The 11813-nt window shown below is 49.7% G+C and overlaps 1 protein-coding gene across 1 annotated transcript; it reads left to right on the forward strand.

Moving 5' to 3' along the window:
- Positions 1-62: 62 nt before the first annotated feature.
- LOC122404368 lies at positions 63-10535 on the forward strand. The gene is made up of 2 exons (XM_043408303.1): positions 63-2864; positions 10479-10535. Exons 1-2 carry the CDS (start codon positions 63-65, stop codon positions 10533-10535), a joined length of 2859 nt encoding a protein of 952 aa, XP_043264238.1.
- The last annotated feature ends 1278 nt before the right edge of the window (positions 10536-11813 follow it).

Raw genomic sequence — 11813 nt, forward strand, 5'->3', positions numbered from 1 at the left:
ACACCGAACAGCAACGAGATTGGCTCCTCGCTCATTGGGTGAAGCAACATTTCACCCCCGAAATGGAGCTGGAATGGCAAAAAACGCTAGACCTCTCGTCCGAATATCCTACGTTCGAGGACGTAAGGAAGTTCGTTGACAAACGGTCACGTGCCTTGCTCTCAATGAACGAGGAGCGCAGAAAAGCCGCGCTGGGGCTTCCAACAAAAACCACGCACAATCGAAGCTCGGTGCGCGATAACGGCACCGCTTCGAGAAACGTGAGAAGCCACAACGTTGTCATGGAACACGTCCAGGCTGAAAAGCCAAGGGAAACGGATTCAGACAACGTTAGGCATGTTGGAAAACCGGCCACGAAACCGTGCGGGTTCTGTAACGGGCCGCACGGTTTGACGAACTGCAACCATTTCGGGCTATTGACTGCAAAAATGCGCAGTCAATATGTCAGACACCGTCGGTGGTGCTTACAATGCTTGGGCACCACCCACACGGTGACGAAATGCAGGAGTTCGACGGCATGTACGAAGTGCGGCGGGATGCATCATCCCCTGCTGCACTTCGACCAAGAACGGGAACCTCAGCGGAATCAGCCGATACCAAATCCTGAGTTCGGCAACCGTGAGGAGAGGCTTTCAAACGCCCCATCCCGCCGGCCTACGAAACCGAGGCCGAAGGCCAATTACTCGGCGAGTGCTAAAACGACACCCGCCTCGACATCGCATTGTACCGCTCTCGGTACAGGCGCACCGAGGCCAGTGCTTTTAGCGACAGCTCGAGTACGAGTATTCGGCAAAAATGGTGCGTCGCGAATCGCGCGCGCGCTACTTGATCAGGGATCGGAAACTTCCTTCATAGCCGCGAACTTGGTCAATGACCTTAAGCTCGCGCGGAGGAAAACCCCAGCCACGGTGACGGGCCTGGGGGGTGACCGAACCCAATCGATCAAATACAGTGTCGGACTGAGTTTAGGCGAAAGAGACGGTAGGAAACCGATGTGTGAGGTAGATGCGTATGTCGTGTCTCAAATCACGACGTACGCGACTCCATCGGTAGGAACGCTCGGTAACAAAGCGTTCCATGACCTACCGCTCGCCGACCCCGACCCCACGTCTGATCAAACCATTGAAGTTTTGATCGGCGCGGACCTGTATGCGCAGATTATGCGATCCGGTTTCCGTCGAGGAACCGACGCAGGTCCCATCGCCCAAGAAACTGCATTCGGCTGGGTAATATCCGGGCCGATAGAAGCAGGGGGCGGCGCTCAGAACACGGTGCGGACACTGCACTGCACCGTACTCGAAACGCTGGATCAAGCGGTTCGAAAGTTCTGGGAAATGGAAGAAATTCCCGCAACCTCCATGCGCACTAAAGCAGAGGAGGAATGCGAAGAATTCTTCCAAAAAACCGTTACCCGTAACGAAACAGGTCGGTTTGTAGTCCGACTACCCCTCAATTACCCGAGACCGGAGGAGGCGTTGGGAAATTCATTCCACATCGCGCTCTCTGCTCTCACAAGGCTGAGGAGGAAACTGGACACGAACCCGACCCTCGGTAAAGAATACGCAGAGTTTCTAGCGGAGTATGAGTCGTTAGGTCATATGACGCGCATAAAGCCCATTGACCAAACTAGACTCTATATTCCGCACCGAGCGGTCATTCGTACGGACAGCGCGACCACCAAACTGCGGGTCGTATTCAATGCGACCAGCAGAACGGCAGGTGGACGCTCCCTAAACGACATCCTTCACGTAGGTCCAAAGTTACAAAACGACATTACCTCGGTATTAACGAGATGGCGTTTGTACGAATACGTGCTGGTGGCCGATATCGAGAAGATGTTTCGACAGATTCTCGTCGCCCCAGAGGATCGTCGTTTCCAATGCATTGTATGGAGTGCACCCGAAAACGAACAGCTGACAGCGTTCGAATTAAATACCGTCACATACGGAACGGCGTGCGCCCCATACCTGTCGATGCGTACCCTTCTCGAGTTAAAGGAGCAGGACGGAAAGAAATTTCCGCTTGCCGCTCCGATCCTCGAGAAGGACATTTACGTCGACGATGTATTCATGGGAGCACCAGATAAATCCTTGCTGGAGAAAATCCGTACGCAAGTATGCGAGCTCCTGCAAGGAGGTGGGTTTCAGCTGAGAAAGTGGGCCGGAAATTCGCCACAATTATTGCGAAATATCCCCCACAGCTCTCACTCCCACGCAGTAGACCTCACTTTGTTCGATGACTCCGAACTAAAGGTGCTCGGTTTACGATGGATACCGTCTGGAGATTATTTCTATTTCAATCTCCAACGGTTCCAACCGTCGGCAACACCGATGACAAAAAGAAATTTGTTTTCGGAGATTGCCAAGCTCTTCGATCCGCTCGGCTGGCTATCGCCGGTTGTAATTCGCGCAAAGATTTTGATGCAGTCTCAGTGGCTGGAGAAAATCCAGTGGGACGATCAAATCTCCGCGAATACGCAAAAAACGTGGAACGCGTTTTGTACGGATTGGAGCAGCTTAAAGGAATTAAAAATTCCCAGATGGATACGTTACGGAGCTGATACGGTGTCAATAGAATTGCATGGTTTCTGCGACGCCTCGCTCGCGGCCTATTCGGCCGTCACGTATTTACGCGTGACGACGATAAGCAACGAAGTTTTTACGACGTTGCTAATGGCAAAAACGCGAGTCGCTCCGATCAAAACGCAGTCCATCCCCGTTCTGGAGTTGAACGGGGCTGTACTCCTTTCCGAGCTGGTGTTGCACGTGAAGCGGTCCCTCTCAATAAAGGTGGACCGCATAATCTGCTGGACAGATTCCACGATTGCACTAGCTTGGTTAAGGAAGCACGCCTCGACATGGAAGGTTGTAATCGCCAACCGCGTGTCGAAAATCCAGACGATTCTCCCGAACGCTGAATGGAATCATGTTCCCACGCGATCGAACCCTGCGGATTTAAATTCGCGTGGGGTCGACGCGGCGGAACTCCTTCAGTCAGAGCTCTGGATTTCAGGCCCGACGTGGCTTCGGAAAACGAGAGAAAATTGGCCAAAAACGCCTGTTTCGATCGAGACCGAGGAGGGTAAACGCGTATCGCATACCCTCGTAGCAACTCCGGAAAAGGAATGGGATTTTGTATTCCGATTTTCCAAATGGAGTAAGCTACTTCGCGTAACCGCCTACTGTCTTCGATTAAGGAAGACGTGGGGAGGGCGAGCGACGGTCATTCGATGCCAAAATCGTCGAAGCGCCGGAATTACAGCGTGCAGCAGAAAGAATTGTGCGCTACCTGCAACGCATGCACTTTGCGGAGGAGTACCAAAGCTTAAAAAAGCAGAAGGGAATTCCTGCAAAGTCTCCGTTAAAAAGCCTAAACCCTTTTCTCGACGACAAAGACGTCTTGAGAGTGGGTGGACGGCTGGAGAATGCAGCAATTGCATGGGAAACAAAACACCCGATAATTCTGCCAAAGCATCATGTTTCTAACATGATAATCAGGCAATGCCACGTTGATACGTTGCACGGGGGTTTGCAATTAACCATGTACACGGTGAGACAAAAATTTTGGATCATCGGTTGTCGTAATGCGGCGCGTACGGTCATCCATAATTGCATTCGATGCGTGAGATGGCAAGCAAACGCCTCCACGCAGATAATGCAGGATTTAATTCCGGAACGCAGCCGCGCTGCACGAGTTTTTTCGAACTGCGGAGTCGATTACGCAGGACCATTTCGGGTCCGTGACTCCGCCGGACGCGGAAAAACGGCTCACAAAGCATATATAGCAGTATTCGTCTGCTTTGCTACGAGAGCCGTGCATATCGAACTCGTGCATGATTACACAACAAGTGCATTTTTGGCCGCCTTAGATCGATTTATAGCCCGTCGAGGAGTTCCGTCCTGCATGTTCAGTGATAACGGAACGAATTTCGTCGGTGCGGATCGAGAATTGCGAGAACATTTCAATATCGTGTACAATACACCGGAAATGCGCAATAAGTGCGGCCAAAGGGGTATTAAGTGGAAATTTAATCCACCTAGTGCACCCCATTTCGGCGGTATGCAAGAGGCCGGTGTGAAATCGGTGAAACATCACCTCAAACGCATTCTCGGCGAATTCGCGCCAACAAGCGAAGAAATGCAGACATTACTCTGCAAGATCGAAGCGAGCTTAAATTCTCGACCGATCGCCGCTTTAAGCGATAGCCCTGAGGATTATGCGCCTCTCACACCGGGCCACTTCTTGATCGGAAGCCCTATAAATGCACTTCCGGTCGAGTCAGTGGAAACTGAAAATCTTTCCCGGCTTACACGCTGGAGAGCGATTCAGAAATTCCATGAGCAACTTTGGAGGCATTGGACACGTGATTATCTCACGCACCTCCAGAATCGCTACAAGTGGCGTACCGCCCACGCACAGCTAAAACCAAACGATTTGGTGTTGGTGCAAAACCCTCTCCTCCCCCCAAACCAATGGGAAATGGGACGGATAGAGGAAATTTTTCCGGGCAGAGACAGGCACGTGCGTGTAGTAAAAGTACGCACGGCCAAGTCTACCTACACACGTCCGATCACACGTCTGTGTAAATTGCCCGTGGAAGAGTCCGCGTCGTCAATAAACAAGGACGACGCTATCGGGACATAAGGTATCCCGAATTCCGCATGCCAAGGAGACAGAGTAGAGCGAGAAAGACAATAGATACAAACATGTTGTTGTCTCACACGTTCTACATATCTCAGGTGAGAATTACGAACAGAGGGGAACCATACCCTTACCTTCCCGTCTGGGATTGAGGAAGGGAGCGATCCCCGATTCCGGGAGATCCTCGTCTTTAAAAGCAGGATCCCCGGGCCGAATCTGTTCAGTTCGTAGTATCTTCTCGTGCGGAAAAAGTGCAAATGTCGAGCGATGAGAGTGTCGTGACAGTGGTGGAAGGTGACCGCATGGACCCCGAAATGGAGGTCCAATTTGGGCGCCTCCTCCAACTGGGGGAGGTATTTGCCCCCAAAAAGGGGGCAGAGACGGACCCAGAGGAGGCGAGGCCTTCGACCTCCACCGCCCCGGAACCAGAACCCGGACCACTGGTCGACAGCCCCGATCACCTCCGCAGCAGGCCATCAGGGGGCAGCTGCCCACCTACGATGTCCACCTGGGGCCCGAAATGATCCGGGTCCCAGGGCACATCCCCTGGACCACCCGGAGATACCGGTGCCCGGCGGAGGGCGGCCACTTCGAGCTAAAGTGGGCCCGAGGCGGCCGGCTTGTCGGCTGCAATTTCCACCCCGGAAAAGAGCCGACAACGCCGGTCGCCCAACCCAACGCCCACGCCGACGCGACCACCCCAACGGCAGCCAGGAAACGGCCGGCGGAGGAGGCCCCGCAGCCGCAGGGACGGGGGCGGTCGGCGAAACGCAACCGCCAACGCCGGAAGGCCAAACGCCAGGCGGGGGCGCAGAGGCCGGGGGCACAACGCCAGGGGGACCAGCCACCGGAAAACATGGTGACACGGGCGGTCCTGACGTCCCTCCAGCTGCTGCAAGGGCAGCAGAACGCGAGCAAGCCGACCTCGTCAAAGTAAGTAACTTAATTTTATTAATTAAGTGAAAAATCCTCTCTGCATAATGACCGCGAATTACCGCTTCTCTTTTCATTGCACGGACCGTGCAAGGGGGGCGGTATGTTTAAATAACGCGTTAATTCATTGTTAAGAAACGGCGGTTAAATTCTCGCGTGATCTATAGAAAAAAGGGGACATTTCTTATACGGTGTTGTCCTCAGTGTTCGCGACATTCCAGAGCCTTCTCTGCGTCGTAACCTGCTTCGGGAGCAATACCGTGTAGAAAAAATCCAAATTTACCTTCGATAATAGTCACGCGATCGGCCCAGTAACGGTTCCATGAGAACCGGTGTTACTACGCCGAAATAACAGAGAGGATTCAAAATTAATACGAGACAGAAAATTTCCCCTCTCGCGATCGCGGATAAGAGGGTCTGTCTCGAAAATCACTTGCTATCTGGTTCTCGACGAGTTCGCTTCTTCCAAGCCGACCTAGTCCAACACCGCGATCACGGTATACGCGAAATTAAATTCGTTTAATCGTGTAGTTACACCACAGAACCGAAACGGAACGAGATTAAGACTGTGGTAAATTCGAAAGAATTAACCTAGTCGGATTTCGTACCTCACGGTTTCGTGAGTTTAGTGATCGTTGTGTGTACAGAACCGTTCTGGAAAAACGCAGTATTGAAACAATTTACAGTGAACAACCGGTGGCTGATCATAATCGTGTGTGCACTTTAATAGTGTTCGATTATCGCCACCGTTGTGTCGATTGTTTCAAATCAAAAGCGATTTCCCACATTAACAACCGGTGGCTGATAACAATCGTCGTAACATTTAAATAGTGTTCGATTGTCGCCACCGTTGCGTGGAAGGCACGTACCGCTGTAATCAGCTGTCGTGCAACGAGAACCGAGAAAAACTTCTCGGTTTTCCTTGAACTTTTGTGCGATTCAACCACTCGGATAGGGGCCTTTTGGCGTATACCCTGAGTGGGATTGTCGTTTCCGAGGGTCGAAATCTCAGTTTGAGTACCACCCCCATAGGGGCCTTTATTCGGCGCATTCCCTGGGTGCTCTCGGCTGAATTCGATTAGCTCGAACGTCGGTCACTCATCACCAGTGTGTACGGACACTCGGTGTAGAGCGACGTTCAAAAGGGCGCCGTGGTGTAAGCACCTTAACCTTCAGACGCTTCTAGCGCAGTTAAGGGCTTGCATCACACCGGTCCCGTACGGACCAGGAAACGACACGGAATCACGGAGTGGACAATTTTGGAGACTTACAACCTCCAACTGTTGTCACCTCCAGCCAAAATTCAAGCTAGCAGCAGTGGGAAGATCGAGGCTCAAATCTTGTCTTCCCCATCTGCTGTTATAAAAATTTTCCAGAACTGCAGTCGAACGTTTCTCGATCACACGAGAAACGTTTAATCAGTCGAACGTTTCTCGATCACACGAGAAACGTTTAAGTATACAGTCCACTAACACAGTTGCGTATCGCTGTGAAGGAATCCCGCTCCTGTTTATCATAAACAGAGACAGGAGCGTGTGGATTGACGCGAGTCAGACAACGCGACGAGCGTTGTCACCTATTTTCAACCAAATTTCGGTTTCTTTTGTTGCAGAAGACCGAGACGAGAGCCGTAGTGGCCTGAGGCACGGCCCGGTTTTCTTTTGGTGGTGGGTTTTTTTTATAAATATAAATTTCTTTCTTCTTTTTGTTTATTTAATTTTGGGTTTTTATTTTAATTTTCAATTTTTAAATAAACGGCCTAGTCGCTTGACTAGGCGAAAGAAAGTTACAAGTGTACCATTCACTTTCCCCCACATTCCCACTCCCTCGTAATTCGGACACCTCGTTAAAGGGTGAGAGCGACAATAACTCGCACCTATTTTAACAAAATTGTTTAATAACGCTGTTAACAGTCTAGTCTTTCGATTTTAAAATGACTCTAATTTTATTTTATTTTATTTTAATTTTATACTTTACAGTAGTACACATTCTAGTCCCATTTATTTATTTTACTTTTATTTCCTCATAGTTATGTTTTTGCATACTACCCTGATTTTATATACACTCCACACTACATTTTATGACATATTTCTTTCATTCATTTATTTATTTAGAAAATCCCAGCAACGTACATATTATACTTGGTCTAGTCTTTTCAATTTTATATAGTTTATATTATGATCATAACAACCTACTACACTCTATCACATTAAGTTATAGTATTATTCATCACGTTATTACACCTTAAATTTTAAACATCTGGCCAGTGTATACACTTTGCAAATAGTCTATACTATTCTAGTCTATACTATCTCAGCTTAATTATTCTAAACATATATTCTATTGTTACCTATTTTATCTTTTATTTTTATATTTCTTTCTTTCTCTTAAAGAACTCTATAATATTGTCACTTTATCTATGTTATCATACGCTAACTAAGTTTCGTTTTACGTTAATATTGCTACACATCTCACTTCATATCTCGGGCTACATACACATTTTCAGCTAGCTATTTTGACAGCTGTATAAAACATCGTATACAGCCTTTTCTCACTAGTCTGACTAGTTAAACTACAATATATAGGATATTATTCTACGTTATCCATTTATTTTATTCTGTCTCCTGTATTTTACAGTACCTACTTACTCTATCTACCATCACTAGCTCTTACTTTTAGCAACTTTTCATTCTATCTTACTTATTGTATTAGACTACGACAGTAGGCGACTTGTTACACAACCTTCTAATTTCCTTTCTCCATATTATATGAAAACTGTTTAAATATCGATAAAATGCGAAATTTAATTTAAATCCGAAACAATTCGTTACCCGGTTTGTTTTCGGTTACGCGACCGACCAGGAAGATTCTAGGTCGACGCGTCCGCTATTCAAAATGTTAGAGGACAGAAAAACACGGTTCTCGAGGTTTTCTGCAAAGTCACGCGAACGATTAATTAACGTTCAATTTTGAAACAAGCGGTTCAAACGCCCGAGTTTAGAGAAGGTACGAAAACTCTATAATAGACAGAGACGGACGAGAGACACGGCGACAGCGCCGCGTGACGGAAGACTCTCCCCACTCACGCGCTCACTTTGGCAGCTCGTGCTCGTCCGTCACTCGCTATCAAACCACTGCCACGAGCACTTCGGTATCCGAACACGCTCAGCAGTCGAATACACGAATAATTCGAGCGACCCGATCCGAGTCGAGTTCTTCGACTACCCTCGGAGCTGTAAAAGAATTATTCACGAGTTATCGTATCGAGCCAGTCGGTACCCGACCGAGCTCTGTAAAAAGACTTATTTAATTCGGAATAGGCTTGAAGTAATTCGAGTGCTTCCGGGGAATCGATCCATAAACAGGTGTGGGAAGAAACCCTGAGTGGACTCAATCGTTTCCCCAGGGATAGAGGGCTAAGCTCATCCCAATTTATAGGTGCGAGGTTTTCCGCACTTTTCTTAGTGCACGACTCCATAATCCAGGTGTGGGAAGAAACCCTGAGTGGAATCATCGTGCACTAGAGGATCGAGATACAAACTCCTTCCTCCAATTGGCTGTCAGAAACGGCTTCGAACCCACCATACAGGAGTGAATAATACCCTGGGTGGATTTGCCGTCTTCCAGTCGAAGCGGGACACTTTTTTAAACCCCAGCTATCGGCGAAAGCTAGGACACGTCTAAACATCTCCAGGGAGTACGGTCCCTGTGCGTAGGACGGAGCATCCGACAAAGCAACGTGGTCTCAGGCACAACCGTAAGTCGACCTAAGGGCGCCGTTGACAAGCCTTTTCGTGGGGAAAATCTTCGAAAGACTCCCTCCCACCTCTTTGGGGAGAGGCGGGAGGGGTGTGTGGGATTCCCCGCGCCCATTATAACGGGCGCGGGACCTACCCACTAAAAACCCCACGGTGACCCTTCCGCACGATTTGGGAGGATACCGGGAATCGCTCGAAGTATACTTCCGGTATCCTCCCCGTGCCCGCGCTTTGCGCCCACCCGCGGGGGGACAAACGGTCCCCCCGGTAATCGCCCTGTCTCATAGCGGCAGGACGAGGCCACATCGTCCTGCCGCCATCCGTCCCGGGGCCGCGTCTAGTGGCGGCTGCGAGCCCCAACTCGCAACCGCCGCGACCCCTTTTCTACCCCTCGGAGGCCGGCAGCTCATGGCCGCACCAGGCCACCGAGGGTGCCGCTCCGTGCGCCGGACCCGGACAGGAGGCACTGCCACCCCATCCGGTCCGACCCTACCCCGCCTGGCGGGAGGGGGCTCCTATCAGGACCCCCCTCCCAGCCTGGGTCATGCGCCATGCCGAGGGGGCCGCCTGCGTCGCCTGACGCCCAGGCGACGCTCTCTCGCCACCAAACGAGCGCGAGCTTCAGCACGCCGCTGACGCTCGCGCTCCCTTCCCGCGGTCTCCTTCTGCAACATTACGATTTCGCAGAAGGAGTCCACGGCCCTCCACTTCTCCTCGCTGCCGAGCATGGCGCGCACCATGCCCGGCAGCGAGCCGTTGACAAGCCTGCACCACACAGTGCCGTACGCACTTACGAAGGCGGTGAAGGGCCGGGGACCGGCTGAAAGGTTGGAGCCTTACAACCTCCCTCCGATCACCTTTTCCTGCGACAGTCATACAACAAAGTCTTAAATTGCAGTCAGAATTGCAGTCGTGAAATGAGACGAGCAGAAATCTCGTACACGACAATAATAAGCAAGCGATTCCCGATTTAACGGGAACGCTCACACATACAGTCCACTAGCTTAGCTGCGCATCGCGGCGGCTGAGATCCCCGCTCCTGGGTGCGACAAGCACAGACCAGACGAGCGCGGAAGAAAGTAAGACACACAGCGTGATTCACGTTAACAGGTATTTAACGCCTATTCGTGTCTCTTTCTGTTACAGGTTTACCAAACAGGATTAGCTGCAGCGGCGTCTGGCCGGGCAGACAAAATTATGTAATCTCTGTTTCAAACGTTACAAATAAAAGGCTTAGTCGAGTCATTCGACTAAGCGAAAATTAAATTAAAATCTGTATTCTTTTCACTACGTTCCTTCCCTCACGATCCGGACCACCGTTAGGCGAGGTTTTTTCAAACCTACTCCCCTAACAATGATATATCTCACATTTCACTAGACAGATGATACACTACATTTTAGTATATATTTCCTTTTGTTTTATGTCAACAGCATACATTTCTCACAAGGTCCTATACTTAAAACGGTAGCACATAGACGCGATATCCTATTATTATTATTAATAATAATAATATGGTATTATTATTATATTATAAATTACTACAATTATCTACCTATATAAGCATCGCGATCAATATCGGTCTATAGTCACACATCTATTAAAACTAAACCTAATACTATAGCTTATTCATGCCATCTCATATCACTACATTATGCTAACTTAGAGTCACTTTGTACTTTACTTCGATTTCACCCTTTTGTCTTCTATCATTTGTCTTTATATTATTTTATTTTTATTTTACCTCTTATTTTATATTATCTTTACAATATCCACTTTGCTTTAGTATCGAACACGTGCACAGACGTATAAGAGTGTGTGCACGTTAAAGGGGGGACACTGTCGGATCTAATTGGCAGTGTGTAGGAGAGATAGCTACACCCATACCCACACCGGTGCCCTGAGATGGGACACAGGGTATGGGTCTGGAGGATTAGGGGGCCCACAGGCATTTAGAGGGGGTTTACTAGGGACCATGCAGAGGAAAATATTCACCGTGGGCAATATGGACCACGGAATATGAGGGAAGGACGAGCAAGAAGGTCAATAGGTACATAGGTACATAGGTACATATCATGTCTTGTCCCTGCCCTGTATAGGTTTGTGTAGTTTTTTATATGTTGTGCGTTCTTACATGTTGTGACGTAAACTGACAAGGCCTTTTGGCTGAATAGGGCGTGCGAGCCCAAGGGGTGCTACCCCTTATACGGCGAGCCACTATGGGCTCAGAGCGACACGTACCCCAACCTACGGGTTAGGGTACTGATGACGAATAGGGGGGGCGCGATTGGCACCCCCCCCCCAACGTCTAGGAGGATACCCCGGAGGGGTCACCAGTGGGGTGGCCCCTCCGGAGAGTAAGAGGGTGTCGCTGCCGCCGCGTAACACCGGGCGGCCACTGCCCCGGGAGCGAAGTAATGTGTTAAACAATGCCGCCCCGGGGACAGTGCGGCGGAGGGGTTTTAGTCGGTAGGAATCCGACA

Source organism: Colletes gigas, unplaced genomic scaffold, assembly GCF_013123115.1.
Source record: "Colletes gigas isolate AHSC1104 unplaced genomic scaffold, ASM1312311v1 Colletes_gigas_Sc00237, whole genome shotgun sequence".
NCBI classification, from domain to species: domain Eukaryota; kingdom Metazoa; phylum Arthropoda; class Insecta; order Hymenoptera; family Colletidae; genus Colletes; species Colletes gigas.